This window comes from Rhea pennata, chromosome 3 (assembly GCF_028389875.1).
Source record: "Rhea pennata isolate bPtePen1 chromosome 3, bPtePen1.pri, whole genome shotgun sequence".
Taxonomy (NCBI): domain Eukaryota; kingdom Metazoa; phylum Chordata; class Aves; order Rheiformes; family Rheidae; genus Rhea; species Rhea pennata.
In genome coordinates this window covers 25,487,356-25,503,527 of record NC_084665.1, presented here as the reverse complement: position 1 = coordinate 25,503,527, position 16,172 = coordinate 25,487,356, and the positions used below count along the sequence as shown (strand labels likewise).

Sequence of the window (16,172 nt, the reverse complement as noted above, 5' to 3'; positions counted from 1 at the left end):
AGGTTTGTTCTTCAAGTAAGAAAAATGGCAATAGTTAAATAGCATAAATAAATGAGAGTGAGTGAGAGATTTAATTCCCTCACAGGTTTCATGGGCCAGATGCACACCAGATGTAAATCAGCATAACTTCACTGAAGCTGGTAGAGCCCTGCTGATTTACACTAGCCGAAAGTTTGGCCTGTGACTTTTTCCTTGGCAGTGGAGCTAAGTTATATTGACAAAGCGTGCAACAAAGTGTGATTTCTTTCTAAATCGGTCTGATGCAGAGGCTCTAGCCTGAAACCCACCTAGCCTCCCCCCTCACAGACCTCATTGTCTTTCTTCCTGGTGAATGTACAGTATGATTCTTTGATTGACTGCTGCCACCTGATGCTAAGAAAATGCCCTGGATTCATACTGGGGATTGTTGATTCTATTAAAAGCAATGTAGATGGAGTTTATTTGTCACTGAAGCATTTTCTGCAGATGTTTCTACTTCAGAGATGTTCAGTCAGTTAGGTGTAAAGATGCGCTGAATAGGTCACCATCACTTAGGGTCAGGGAAATGCTACCCCCAGACATATAATTAACACAGCTGACTGATTAATTGCCTACTGAAAAATCTAACTACCCATCCAGTTAAATATTTATTTTCAGGCTCTGGACTTACTAATTTTTTTGTTTTTTGTTTTTTTTTTTTAAGGAAAAAAACCCCATGCTATACGGTTACTCTTTCTAGAAAGGAAAAATGTTGGCCGACATGCTCTCCTGTGGGGATTAATCACAGTGCTATTTACATTACAACATGTAAAGTAACATGTGTAATCCAGTCTGACATGAAAAATTACTAATAACATCCCAAAAGGAATGAGTTAGGAATGGCTCTGATGCTTTAGGAGTAGCGAGGGTCTTTGGGAACTTGGCATTACGAGGAGGTCTCTGCAAAGCCCCCTTGGGGCTTAGTTCACTGCTGTGTTTGTGAGTTGCTCTCTGCATATTGTGCTACAGAATTTGGAGGGATCTGGCCCCGCAAATGGGACTCAGGTGCAATGAAGTCGGATCTTAAAAACTAATTCTTAGGCTAGAAGACAAGCCTATGTGTCTGCAAGGAGGTGGGAGTCTTGGAAGCTAGTGGCTGCAGGGTTTCACACTTTATACTCTACGGAAAAGCAGCACCCCCTATTTGGAAAACTTTCATATGAGCAGATAGAAGTTCAATGGCAAAGGCCAAACTTATAACCCAGATTGTCACTTCCATGCTTAAAGTTGTCACAAGTGTAACTACATAGGAAGAGGCAGGACTTTCTGCGTCTGGACTTTAGGCTTCTCATGGAGGTGCTTGTAATCGCCAACCTCCTGACTCCAGTGGCTTGGGAGGGAGCAAAGGCATCTCATACTGCTCCTCTGAAGTGGGCACCAAAATTGAAAGGTGTGAGCTTTCTTCCCAAGCACAAAGGCAAAAGCCAGCAGATTGTGCCCTTGTGAGCTGCCAGAAAAGTGTACACCAAGAAGTGGTTACCTAATACATTTCTTACTTTCTAGTACCATTTAGTTAATGACTCCTCACCTTTGATTGGCTCCAAACAATACCAAATGCCATCAGCAGCAAATGAGCAGTTCTTTGAACTGCATGAACAGAAAAGTGCAGCATTTTTTTTTTTTAAGCAAAGCAAGACAGAGAGAAGCATGGAATCTTTTATAGATAGGCTAGCAAGTGCCCAAGTATCAGAGTGGTTATTTGAAGTTTTAAGTTATTTCTTTGAGCTAGAATAACTGAAAGGAAATAACTGTTTTCTTTCCTCATAATTCCTCAATTGGATGTTTGGAAAAATGTTTTCTGTGTGGCCTGTTGAATAAAAATTTCCACAAAAGGCAACCTGTCTTTGGGAGGAGAGACAAGTGTGTGGGGCCAGATTTCACTCTTAGAGGTACATAGGGAACTTCCACAAGCTTCAGAGCTTCTGGAAACAGAATTTGTCAGCTGACATCAAGGGGAGCTGATCTCATGTTTAGGTGATGGCAAAACATGGCTAGTACACTGCTAGTGTTTCACCAGCTGTGATAGGTGAGTTAGGCTCCAGAGCTTCTTAGTGTCGGGGTAAGCACGCAGTGTTGCAGCCGTATTTTTTGAAAGTGGCTTCTAAAGGTAGAAGAACAGAAGTCTAAAATACAGGATAATGTGCAGGCCCTGATCTTGCAATGTGATGTGCATCTAATAAATGAACGAGATCCACCCAGATCTGTGTTGGCCGTAGAGAGAGTGTAAATGCAGCCTCCTGCAGGTCGGAGAGCTCCCCTTGCCGTGAGTGGGCAAATAGCAGTGAGGGAGTACTTACTATTATAAGCATGCTGGCTAGTGGCCGGCCATGTATTAGCAGTTCTAGAGCTATGAAGCTGTATCTCCATAGTAAAAATGGAAAATAATACCTTTAGGGAGATGACATCAACCTCGCAACTGAGCTGTGAGGGACTGCTTCTAAGTCATTTAAGGAAGAGGATAAGAAGGCACTGCTGATGTCTGAGACAACTGTTTAGGATAAATTGCCTAAGTTCAGAGATAAATGTGTTTTTTAACGTGCAGCCGTAGTTCTGGGGCTTCTGAGGATGATGTACCCCTGCTAGTTAGCCGTTTGATTTACCCGTGGAATGACAGTGACATCTACAAAACCCAGATGAGTTTGGCATGTCCCAGTACTGTAGCCGCTCTAAGCACAATGCACCCATTGAGGAGGTTGGGTTTTTATTTGTCGGTTTCTGAAAAAGAAGGGAAGACCATAATATCTCCCAAGAAAGCCATCTTATGGGAGTCTCATGCACAAAACAGCCACAGAATCAAGCCATTAGCTGAAGGCTTGATTGCTAGCTTGTTTTTAAGCTATGAACAACGATTCACACATATCCTATTTCTTTGATAGCTTTCAGCGCTGGTTCTGACCAAAGTTAAACACAGAGGTACCGAGAGCTTTCCATGCATGCATAACTTTCATATTAGTTCCCACGCAGAAAGGGGAACATAGCCATAACTGCACGGTAAAATATCAAGCAGAGATTTCTCTCCTTAAAGACAATTGTGTTTGTTTCTCCTCCTGCTAATTATATCCTATAAATCCCCTACTCTCCAAACTCAGACAGTAACATTTTGTTACCTACATTCTGTCAGTAGACTTTACAAAGATCTCTAACACATGTTATAAAAGTTACTGCTATAGTACTATATATAACAGCTTTGCATAAGAGAATAGAAGGCTGCCACATTTAGAAAATGCAGGTGCTATGTAAGCCCCTTTCTGAAAGAAAGAACTTAGCTCAGTTTCCTTTGAAGAACCAGAGACTTGAAATTGAAAACTGTATTAATGCCATTGTCTCCTTGTATCAGCAGGTTCCAGAGAGATTCCTGGAAGTGGCTCAGATCACGTTACGGGAGTTTTTCAATGCCATTATCGCAGGCAAAGATGTTGATCCTTCCTGGAAGAAGGCCATATACAAGGTCATCTGTAAGCTGGACAGTGAGGTCCCCGAGATTTTCAAATCCCCAAACTGCCTACAAGAGCTTCTTCATGAGTAGAGAGTTCAGCAGCTATTTATGAATGTATGAAAGTAGCAGTCCCCTTCTGATGCCCAAGTCATGCGTGTCTCTATTTTAATTTCATATATATGTGTATCACATACATATATATGTATATGAAATTAGACTGTGATCCCTCCTGGGTTTATCTTTAAGTTTTTGTTCAGTTCCAAGGGGATAGTTGTTTTACTTCAGCCTTCAGTTTACTTTTGCCCAAGACCCTTAACATTTGGAGAATAAATGGGGTTAATTTTCAGGGAGAAGAATTTGGAAGCGTGTAAAAGCCTGTCTTAGCAAGTTAGGGCATTATGTTTTAAAATGCTTTGTCAGATTTATTGCTTGCTGCAAAGTGGCATTTTGTCTTAGTGAGACTAATGTCATGGCACAATACTACAGACAATGAAGTTTATATTATGTTTATACTGCTAAAGGTCTGAACTCTGTGGAGTCACTTCATAAGCTTAGAGCTTTTTTATTTTATATACTTTTTAACCAGCAAGTAGATTTTATTTCATACTTCAAAAAAACTACAACATCTATTTTAGGTACTCACTCCAAGAAGTGATACCCAAAAAAGCAAACCTTGTTCTTCATGCTTTCCCTTACAGGAATAATAAATACCCTGCACCAGTAATCAACATGCCAGGTTGTTGTTTTTCTAAATTGCGACAAGGCAAGTTTGCACAAATCAAGTACTATTCTTGCAGGGTAAGGGTAAGGCCAGTAATTCATGCACAATATTGTATCAACCACACTAATTTTGTAATATGGTCAGCTTATTAAAACGGAAGCATTTCACTCTCCATAGAGTAAAAATGAAACCTTCAGCATACTAAATTGCCATGTCGTGGTCTTACTTTAAGTGGCATTAGTCCCTAAATTTATTCTTTGCTCAGTCCGTTTTACCCCCACAAATCCCCTTTCCAATACACAAAGCTGTCTGTCCATATTCAACATTTGTCCTGAAAAGCACTTTTTGAATGATCTTATTTACGGTAGAAGAAGGCATTCTAGCCACACAGTACTGAGGCAAAGGAATAAAAAATAGTTGTTTGTAGCTGTAAAATATGATTAGTCTTTTCCTAATCGGAAGTATAAAAATGACATTTTCATAAAAATCTAATCAAGCATATACAAAAATTGCAGTGTCCTCCTGGCTATGCAGGGTTCAGATAGCCAAATTGGATTTTTAAATTACTATAAGTGCAGCTTTTTTTTTTAAAAAAAAAAAAATCTATTTGAGCAATGCGCTGCGCTTGTCTTCTGAAGCTGGAGCTAGTCTTGACCAAAATCTGAGTTGCAACGTAAAGTCCCCGATGGATCTGGATTCGCCTGAATGCTGCACCATGCTATGTCAGCACAGGGAGGGAGAGCTCGCTGCTAGTTCTTGCGCTGTCTTCAATGGCTCTCCTTCTCTCACGTTTTCAGAAAGATACCGTCTCCAAAAGTTTGGGGGAAGGCTGAATATGCTATGGCACTCGGTATTTGTCATTTTCTCTGTCGTCTTTTGTACAGATGCAGTAAGAATTTATTGTTATCGTCAATAGTATTTTCCCCTACCTAATTTGATCTGAATCTAGAGAAAGTTCCTAACTAGCTGAGAGTTATGTTTAAACCATCTAGGATATTGATACCTTATTTCTTTATTTCTAAATTACATTTTGACTTTGGAGAGTGAAAGTTTACCCATGTGACTAAAGAGCTGACCTGATCATTGCAATTTCACTTCATTTACAAATACTGCTGATAGACAGAAATGTATGAAAGCAATTATTGTCAGCAGAAAGCCTTAAAAACCTGCTGACTTCAAATTAAACAGCACAATCCTACGATTCCCTGTCATTATTTTCAAGCACTGGCAGTATCTGTAGAGTATAGGCAATGCAGACAATAGCATGGGATGAAGTGCCAACATTTTCACTATGCATTAAAAGCAAAGCAAATCCTCTTGATCTTAAAATCCCTGAGAGTACCTAATACTGTACGTACCCTCACATTAGATGGGATGTGTCTTTTTTCCTTTCCTATATCCAAATTTTCTTTTTTTTTTCTTTTCTTTTCTTTTCTTTTCTTTTCTTTTCTTTTCTTTTCTTTTCTTTTCTTTTCTTTTCTTTTTTCTTCTTTGGTAAACATTACACTTCATAAAGATATAACTCCAATGAATTCTGAGTAAGAAAGGATGAAAATTGTGTTCATGCACTTTTTTTGGTTTATGGGAAGAAGTGGCATAAAATGCTCAAGTTTTAATACAATAAGTTCATCATTGGCAGACCATCAGATACAAAATACAACACTACATTGTCATCCCGGACATAAGAAAGCAAAGCCATACTTTAGTCATACTATGTGGACATACTACTAGCTATCATTTTGATCTGTGATTTTACTGTTATTTTTATTATGTTTATTATTATTATTATTAATATTAATATTATTATTTGGCTGCAATGTGATTGACATAATCTAAATAAGTGAAATTGTGTACTCAACACTTGATGTTGTTGCATTTATTTATTTATTTATAAGTAGCATAATCTCAGTAGTACATGAGGCATAGGAATTAAGAGTAGAAATTTCATCTTAAAAGACAAATAAATTTCAACTCCCTGATCTGAAAAGGGGAAAAAAGAAATAATTTGATCATTTCAGTTATGGTGATTTTACTGCAGTATAGTCATATTGCCTTTGTGCCTCCCAACACACCTACAATTATAAATACAGAGCATAGCTCCTACTAAATTGTAAGTAGAAAGCAGTAATTTTCAAATGATCTCAATACTATTTCACTAAAAATGGCTAAAAGGCAGAAGGCTACTTTTGTTGTAATGAAAAGTTTACATAGGGAAAGAATTTCAAAATCCACGTAGAAATCCCATGTTGCCATTCATTCACTGCTAATTCAGATTTATTTCTGCATATAAACTTGAGGTTATAGTCTGTGCCTAGACCTTAAATGCACCAGCGGAAGGATAAAAAAAATCCTTCAAAATACCAGTTTTTCCCCCCACAAGTACAATTGTTCTTGTGCCTTCTGTGGCTTACAATTTTCATCTTTTAAACTTTATTTTTCAATTACTACAGCTGCAATAAACACTATTTTTTTTTCTGGCTGTTTGACATAATGTTGATAGCTATGCATATTTTGTGTCTTTTTAAAAATTAAAAGAAAAACAAAGCAGGAGAATACGTTTTTGAAGAAGAGAATTTTTAGAACAGTTTGATAACGCAAATTATTTTTTCTCAATTGTTTGAGCAGCATTCAAGTTTTGAAAATTCTTGTAGAAGCCAATTTTTTGTAACTGTGGTGCAAATCTTGTGTTTTCTTAGCCTGATGAAAAGTAGTATAGAAGCAATATTTCATACGTGATATATGTGTATATACATATACATATATAGTTACACACACAAAGAAATTAATGTGTGTGTATGTGTGTGTATATATATATATATATATACACACACACACACACACAGAAACACACACACACACAAAATATGCGTATGAAGTGAAAAGCTTACCTTTTTCCTATCTAGATTAAGAACCTATTTTAGACATTTGTTATGTTTTGTGAAAAGAATGTTCTATTTGAAACTACAAAACATTTAATTCTTACTGTATCTCTGGTTGTTTAATGGGAACGTTTCACATTTAATGGTAAACACGTGGAAGATGTTAGAATGTAGTAATTCTTTAAGAAAGTGTTCACCCATGTATTCCTGAGGTTTGCTTTGTGCCTCTGAGTATTATTTAATTAAAGTGTTTTAAGTTTGCAGAATCTTTGTTACTGTACCAGGTATGTGGGTGAACATTGAAAATCGAGGGGAACTTTTATAAAGCAATGTACATATTCAACCTTAAGGCTGTTCTTGCATAAAGACATAAGATTTTAATAACTACATTCTGAAAACATCTGTTGAATTTATAAGAAACACTACAGTAACTGTATAGATAGTTGAAAGCATTCTTGAAAATCCAACTCTCTACTTTTGAAAGTTAAGTCTCTTTCATCGGATGTCAAGGGAATGGGTAATACAGTTCCTGTAAAATTGCAGAATTTTTTTCTATGTATATGAAGTCAGTTAATAGCAAAATGTTTTTTTCCACAGGTTAATATTAATTAAGAAATAAAGGTGAAGATTTTGTGGCTTTAAAGATAGGATTTTCACCAGCAGCATTGAAAGATTATACATATATATATATATATATACAGAAAGATATATATATATATTAAAAAAATGGAAAGTGGTTTACAAAACCCCCAAAAGGAGCACTGTACATGAGAAGTGAAAGCAAAAACTATATTTGCCATGTGTATTATATAGTAATCATTGGTGTGAATAGTGCAAATGTTTCCTTCTGGTACCAACTATGTGTTTGAAAATTCCAATAAGCATTGTTTTCAAAAAGCTCCCCTTAAGGAATGTAACTGGTTTATATGAGTAAGCAGTTACTGTATTGCACTTAAATGTTCTGTTGAAGGAAATGCAATTTTGTTTTCTGTAGAACTGTTGGTTGTAAACCATCTATAAACTGAAGCTAAAAATGCTCATATTTAGAGCTGGGATGAAAACTGGTATTTAACCTTTGTATCTTCTTAGGAATATCCTTTTTAGTGTATGAAGGGTGGTGGCACTATGACTTTACTTAGTCTTTTCATCTGAGCCACAGTCACCTCTCTCCCTAAGCAGCCACCTTCCAAATGCACAAATGTACTGGGATATGTAGAAACAAATCTAGAAGAAACAGCGAGCTTACATTTTCTCTAAAATCCATCCTTTCTGCATTAATTGTACCACTCGAGTGAAATACTAGACAAACACAATAACCATCTCATTACCATGTAGTGTGTAAGAGTCAGAAGCTGAAAAAGAAGAAAAGAAACCTCTTTAGGATAGTTTTAATGCTGCCCGGAAGAGTCAAAGGTTAAGGTTTAAACTGATATTGTCCCAGCCATTACTCATATGTATATAGTTACAAAAGTGACAAAACACTGCCTTTATATTATTTAGCAATATGTTGTAAATAGCATTATTAAGCTCTTTTTTTGTAATAAAGACCCTTTAATTTGAAGATAGTACAATAACTGAACTGATAAAGTCAATTTTTGATTTTTTTTTATTTTATTTTTTAGCTAGAGGCAATTTCAACTGTGGATTTTTTTGTTGTTGTCTATTGTTCTGAAGACTTTGCATAATTTATTGGTTTAATTTATCCTAATTTATTTGATGAAGGTGTACAATTTTGTATTACCAAGGATGTACTGTAATATTAATTGATGACAAGATAAAACAATAAGACTCCCCTGTCTGTTTGAAAAAAAAAAAAAAGGTGCAGTAGACAATTGATTGAAAAAAGTTTCAATTCTAGCTTGGCAGCTACTAAATTTAAGATAAACACAGGAAAAATGTTTTTTTTTTTTTTTTTTTTTTGGGGGGGGGGTGGATTTTATTTTGTGTGTTTAAAGCTTTTGTATACTCTCCAGACTTTTACCTTTTTGCTTTGTACCACTTAAAGGATACAGTAGTTCAATTGCCTTGTGTGCCTTCCATCTTCTCTAAACTGAATGTATGTGCAGTATATATGCAAGCTTGTGCAAAATAAAATATAAATTACAAGCTCATTGCCATTGTTTATATTTCTTTCCAAGAGTTGATTGAGCCCGGTATCACAAGGTGGATCGCTGGAACCTCTCTGCTGCGGTCAGGCTATACCTAAGACTGTAGGTTTTTCTTTTCCCCGTAGTTTGAATTATTTATTAATGAAACTGCCAGCCCTCTTGCAAAATGGATATAATGATTTATCTAATCCAGCGTCCTACCTCCAGCACAGGTTAAGATAATGAATGTTATTTTGCAATAGTCTGTCCAACAAGGAATAACTCTCTGCAGGAGGCGTGTTATCTCTGAAGCATGGAGCGCCCTTTAAATTAAATGTAGCCAAAGTAAGCTAGAAAGTATTTTCTTTTATGATGTTTAATCATTTCCTGGATATAGCTGCCATTTGGTGTCCTGCAACAATGAGTTCCACAAGTTAGCTGAATGTGTAGTAATACTTGCTTTGTTGTGGTTTACATTCGTTCCTCTTCTCCATCTGCCCCTGCTAATGTCACATCCAGATAACTTTCTCAATTCTTTTTGTTACAGTCTTAACACTCTTCCTTAGATCACTTCCTTTTCAAACTGGATAATCATCAGAGTTGTGCATAGCTGCTCTCACACATCTCCTCGAAACACCTCATTCTTTCTTTGTTTTTCTCTAGTCCTTCACTATTTCTCCTGTTCCATATGCATCTTAAATTACTGAGGTTGAGTGAACCACTGATGTACATTATTGTCTGTGTTTCAGATATGATTGGTATCTTTTGGCTTAGAACTGATGCAGATGGCAGTAAGATGGTAGTTTATTTGGATCAGAAAATTGTGCAAGAATTTTCTGATTTTGAAGGAGGATTATGTTACAAATATGTTTTCATTTGAGGTCACTAATTTTCAGTCACTGATATAGCTCTAGAAACTGTCTTGCTGAGCTGGGCCTGAATCCAGCTTTAGCTACACTGTAATACCCAAATAAACACTTTGCCTCTGCAACAGCTATTAAAACTCTGTGTCTTTTTATACAACTGGAGTTGCATTTGCTGGGTCATGTTAATGCCAGGTGTAAAGAAGGTCCATGGAAAGTCATAAAGTTGCATCTACGTAAGTAATAGTCCTTTAGCAGTAAGATCTTTCCTGGTTTTACTGCACGTAAATTCCCTGACTTTGCTCTCATCTATCCATGTTATGAATCCAACCTACCAGAAACATTTTCTGGTCAAAATATCTGAAACACAAGCCATTTCACACAGAACTGGCTGCCCAGCGGTGTGTGTACTAGTTATCTATGTATCTGGGAGGTCACTAACACGGTGGCATGAAATAGGGCAGGCTGAAGTATCTAAAGTGAGAGTCATGTCCCAATCCCGGGCTCATCTGCTCCAGAAGCCTCCCATTTTGAGCTTGTCCTCTACTGTCCTCAGTCCAGGGCAAGTGGAGGAACCAGGAGGGAGCTGCTGGGAAGCCATGAACATGCTTCCCAAATAGGAGGGGAGCTACAGAAAGGGTGAGGAGAGTTGACCTAGGCATCTTCATGCATGTGTCCCAACAGAGGCTCACAAAAGAAGCTATGGATCATGCGAGATGACTCGTTTTTGTGCTAGCTAGCAGGAATTAACCAGACGAAGAGGGAGGAAGCTCATCTTCAGGTGTCCAGGTAATGGCCAAAGGGTAGGAGCTGAATGAGTAATTGGTGTTTCCATTCTGTTCATCTATGAGCAGAGCAGCTCACCCTGTGCCCTGATCAGTTTTTCTCTCAAATACACTTGTTCTATGAAATGCAAGACACTATTTGCCATCTTACCCTGCAGCTGAAAGCACACAGAGCTCTAAATAAGAAATTCTAGTTTTTGGCACCCCGGAATACTGCAGGAGTTCAGAGCTAGACTGGAACTTGGCAAGTAGTCCCTGTCACTGCAAAGGGCCAAATCAACTTTCCCAGGCTTCAAGCACCCTGAAATGATCCAAATTTTGCAGATCTGGCCATCTGTGCTTGGAAATCCTGTTCCCCTAATACCTGGAATTTTCACCATAAGGAATATATTACAGTTTAGCTTTAAAAGCATAATGAAGTCATGAATCATCTCTGACCAAGGCACACAGAGTAGTCTTATATCACTGATACATCACTAGGAACTGGAGATCTTTTACATTTGAAATTACTGAGAAACAGATCGTAGAATACTGCATTTGGTGAGCTGAGAGCCTGAAAGAGTTAATTGCTCTCATTTTCTTGGTTTGTACCCTTATTTATGCCCAGTCCAGGTTGTGCCAACACAATTTCTATGGAGATGATCCCTTCTGATCCAGTCTTTCCTCTTTGTTAGGAAGGAAAGGGAACAGAGTGGTGAGTTGCAGCATACGACTGCGTTTAGGAAATAACGGCAAACAAGTCAGTCACTCTTTGCAATGGGTTGCAGTGTTTCTCCAAGAAGATTAATCTGATTCAGTTTTAAAATAAGGCACTATGTTTATTTTAAGAATACAATAAAGAAAACAAATCAGATCTTAGCTCAAGTTTATTGTTTAATGCTGATGGAAAGCTCCCGTGGTGGTAACAGAATTGTTAGGTAAAAAGGAAGGGGGGTGGGTGGGGAGGGGTGTTTCCTTGCTTGGTCCAAGTCTTCTGACCCTCAGGGCACGTCGCAAGGCCTGCCTGTTTTCCCAGCTTTTCAAGAAAAGTGAGGGGGGAAGGGGCATTTTGAGAAACTGCTTATTAAGCCTGATCGATCGATGGCTGCAGAAAAATCCATCAGTGGTTACGCTACTAATCTTTATGTACAGCTTATTAATATTGCTAACATACATATTCCTCCAAGAGGTCATAGAGGTGTATTTTATTTACATATTTATTTTTTCTTTGGACATTCAAATACATTCCTCTTGGTTTAAGTTAGGCCGTCTCGTTCCAGGGCTGCAGAGCCGAGTGACACGCGGACTCCCGTGCAGAGAAAGGATTCCCCCACCACCTCGCGCTGCCCAGAGTCTGGGAGAATGCGATTGCGTTTTCATGAATAAATCCTCGGCAAGTGAATAGTGGTACTTCCCCATTTATTTGGGAGACAGTGTGAAAAAACAAACAAACAAACCAGCTATTTGCTTCACAACAGAACACATGAAAATGAACTGCTGTTCACACTTAAAGGCAGTTAATTGCATGCACAGTTTAATTTTATTCTTTAAAATCAGACTTAAGCTTGGGTCCCCAGCTAGGCAAGAAAAAAAAAAGAAGAAAGAAAAGGGGGGGAGGAAGAGAGAGAGATGACACAGATAGCTAAAGAAATGCTACCAGCTCCAATGTAAATATGTTTGCGGTTTGCAAGAGACCTGCCAGTCAAGCAGCTGTGGGAGGTAGCAGGGGAGAACGCAGGAGAGAAAAAGTCTTGTGGCAACAGTGGCCAGTTTCATTATGGCCACTGCCAGACTGTGAAACAACTCTTGGGGCTTGAAATCCTATTGCCTATTAAAACTGGGCATGACAGCTCTTTTTTATGCTTCACCAACCAGAGATGGAACTGTGTCCTAGGGGAAATAAGGAAAAATATTTATTACCAGTGTTTAACACCTTTTAGTACAAAACAACCCTAATATGCAGCACTCAAGGATAATTCATGCCAGCACATGTAAAACCAAGGGGAATTGCTTATCAGCTCAATAATTTGGTCGGAGCTTTTAAAGGAGGAGATGAAGCTCCAGTCAAAAGCCCAGGTTTCCCCGAAGCAGGGGCTCTTTAGGGTCTGTGGGTTTTTTCTGGCTTGAGGGTTTCGTGGTGATTGACAGAAACCCCTGAAGCCGCCCAAACCCCGGGGACGACGCGGTTGTGCCGCCGGGGCTGAGGAGCGGCCGTTCAGGCTGGCCCTCTACCCGCTCCTCGTGCGCGGCCAAAACACCCAGCGGCGGGTGCCGGGCGCTGCTCGAGGCCGGGCAAACGCGGGGCGAAGTTCGCCGCCTCCTCACGCAGGCGGCGCGTTGAGACTTCCCGGGCTCCCGCGGAGCCGAGCGGCGAGGAGGGGCGACCGACGCCGAAGCGCGGTGCCAACCGGCCGCGTTACTCCTGACCGCCGACTGTTGCTTGCTCACAGCCGGACCGCGGGCTTCACCCCCGGCCCTCACAGAGCCCCCCCCCCCCCTTTCCAGTTGTGCAAGCTGCCTGCCACTGCCGCCCCGGTTTCATTCCCCAGTAGAAACGTTGCCTCCTGGCATCCTGTGAGCTACCGGAGCCGATATTTTGTTTACCCGGACAGAACCTGGAGGAAACGCCAGGGAGACTGGAAAAGCCCGTCGGGGAAGGGTGCCCTGAACGTGCAGGCATTTCCAGCGCGCTCAGGAGCCCTTCACCGCCGTCTTGCCGGGGTCCGAGGAGCGCAGAGGAGACGCCGGGGCTGCTCCCGCGGCAGCGCCGCCGGCCGGGCTGCTCCTCCCTCCGGGCCCGGCGCGAAGGCCCCGGGAGCTCGCGGCGTCTGCACCGACCCCCACGGCGTGCGGAGGCCTCTCGGCCGCCGGCGTCCCGGCAGCCCCGCGGTGCGCGGGGGCTCTCCGGGGCCGAGCTCCGAAGGGCCGGCAGCCCCCACGCCGCGCAGGGCAGGCGCGGACGGACGGCGCGCTCAGCCCAGCGCTTACACCCTTAAACACCGTGACGTCCAAATTTTAGCAGCATTCGGGTGTCTCTTTGGAGGCGAGACAGTGGTTTTGACAACAAGGTAACGTAAGGCGCCTACGTCCGCCCCAGAACCGCGCAGCTGCTCCGTGGTTCTGGGCGCAGCATTACGCCGCTAGCAAAATTCAAGGACTTGTCCAAACTGTGGCACTCTAGGTGGCTATTTTTTTTTAGTAGATAATATCAGTAATCTATAGCAATTATTGCTGTTATTATCAACCTTAAGGAACTTTGTTCTTCTGTAAACATAAATGAAGTGTATTCATCCTTAATCTGATTTAAAATGATGTGCAAAGTGAGTCAGAAAAGTGCAAGATAGCTATATAACAGGGAAGGGGGGGAAAAGGGGGGGGGAGATGAGGGTGTTGATTGCAAAAGAAAGAAAATTATCCCAATTCTAGCACTGCTGGAAAAACGTGAAAGTTATTGCTGCACAAAGAACCTCTTGAACTGCTCTGCCTTCCAAAATTTCTACTGCACTCTCTGCAGTTACTTGTGTATGGCAGAAGCAGCATCTTTGTATTATATGAACAGTCTGCTTCATAATCAAATACCATCTGTCGCTACATCTGAACTTGTTTTCAACATCTGTGCGTTCTGGTCTTAACAAAGCTTTAAAAACTAATTCAAAAACTTTCACAGATCACTGACTAAATATGTACATTTACCATCTTTCATATTGGTTTAAAATATTTCTTCTATAGCTGCATCCCCTTGGCTGGGAATAGTTAAGATGTATACACTGAGTTGCTTTATTAAGCTTATTTTCTAATGGCCTTGGGTAGCCAAGTGCAAAAGAGGGACACTTGCTCAGGCACCGAGAGGACCCATCATATTCTTTCTTGGTGCCAATACAGTCCCTTTCTGCCAATGAGAAACCTGAAAGTTGATCAGCTACCATACCCCAATTACTCAAAATGACACTACAGATAAAACTGCAACCAAGGGGAGAATCAACTGTATGGCTTATATGCTGCTAAAGTGTGTCTGAACAAATGGTGAAGTAAAATCATGAGAGCCCTCAGGAGGATAAGTACGTTGTTACTTTGCACATGCTTCAGAAATGTGAAGTACATCTTTACAGAACTTTTGGCCAACCCCCTGGCAGATGTTGACCAGTTTTGCTTATGTATACATCAGTTGCAGAACACTAAAACAGAGATTGGAAATTTTAATTTAGTCAAGGCAGTTGGGCTAAAATGATGGCTTTTGTTGAAACCATTAAATAGAGCTGCCTAATGAAGTACAGTACAGCACTGGCAAACCGAGCCCTGATGAGATGCAGCAGCTTCCAAGCTGCAGCCCTGCAAAGGGAAGAAGGAAGCTTGCAAGTCTTTAACTAAAGTGGAATGGCGACAGCCCTTGTAAAGCTGCGTTTGATTTTGTGTTTGAGGGCAGATGCACTTGTACATTATTACCCTGACATTTTAACCATTAGTTGGAAATGTGCCGTTGCAGTTGCTGCCATATATTTCTCAATCCTATTTGTTAGAAAGTGAGCTAAGAGGCAGTGTGATGAAGTGATCATAAATTCACTTGCAAAGGGCATTTGGGTTCAGAGCCTAAAGATTGAATATGGCAAATCCTTAGGCATGGGGAAGAAGGAGGGGGCCAGGAGGGTCATTTGCACTGATGGGCTCGGTGATTGATTCCCCTACAGAACTATATTTGCCCTTTACTTGGCTGTTTAACACAGAATAGCCATAATAGGTTCCCGATCCATTATTCCTCTTCTTCCTAGGGTCAGTGCGAAGCTGAAAGAAGATATAACCTTGGTTGTGATAAAATAAACTTTAACATTATCAGGTGTTTGGAAATTGGAAGGTGTCTGATTGCTTTATAAAGGGTACACACAAACACACACACAAAGGGTTATAACACAGTCCTCCATGCTGCCTCTGACAAATGGTTATTACCATTCCGTATTGGTTTTTTGCTCATGCAATAATATGGTGTCATGCAAGTCCATGCAGCCCTGAAATTCTTCTTATTATACAGAGCCTTCCCAAAACCACATGCACTATGCTGCTTTTTTACTGTGATTAGCAGTATTTTTTTTAAGCTAGGTGGCTTAGTGCAAAATTAGAGTGCAAAAATTATCTGAAATGCAAGATCAAAATGAGTGTTTTAGCACAAGGCAGCCCCAAAATATTTTCAATAATTAGGAGAGACTTATGTTCCATTTCACTGTTTTATGTGTTATATAGCATAGAGCAAGTGCCACTGTAGTTAAGTGTTTGTCAGCATTTCCCTTGTAAATCCTGGTTTTCCAGAGGGTTGCTGTAACTTGCCAATTTCAAATCACACTGGGCTAACACTCACTACACACATTGTCAGCCCAGATGCAAATTTCTGTTGTTCTTATTACCAAAAATGAAA

The 16,172-nt window shown here is 40.2% G+C and overlaps 1 protein-coding gene across 1 annotated transcript in view; it reads left to right on the top strand.

The window, feature by feature from the left end:
• Window positions 1–9,165, top strand: part of PROX1 (prospero homeobox 1) — a 49,919-nt gene extending 40,754 nt beyond the window's left edge. The window contains exon 6 of the mRNA XM_062571828.1: window positions 3,359–9,165. Within this exon, the coding sequence (XP_062427812.1) occupies window positions 3,359–3,544 (186 nt within the window). The 3' untranslated portion in view covers window positions 3,545–9,165. The remainder of the gene's footprint in view (window positions 1–3,358) is intronic.
• The last annotated feature ends 7,007 nt before the right edge of the window (window positions 9,166–16,172 follow it).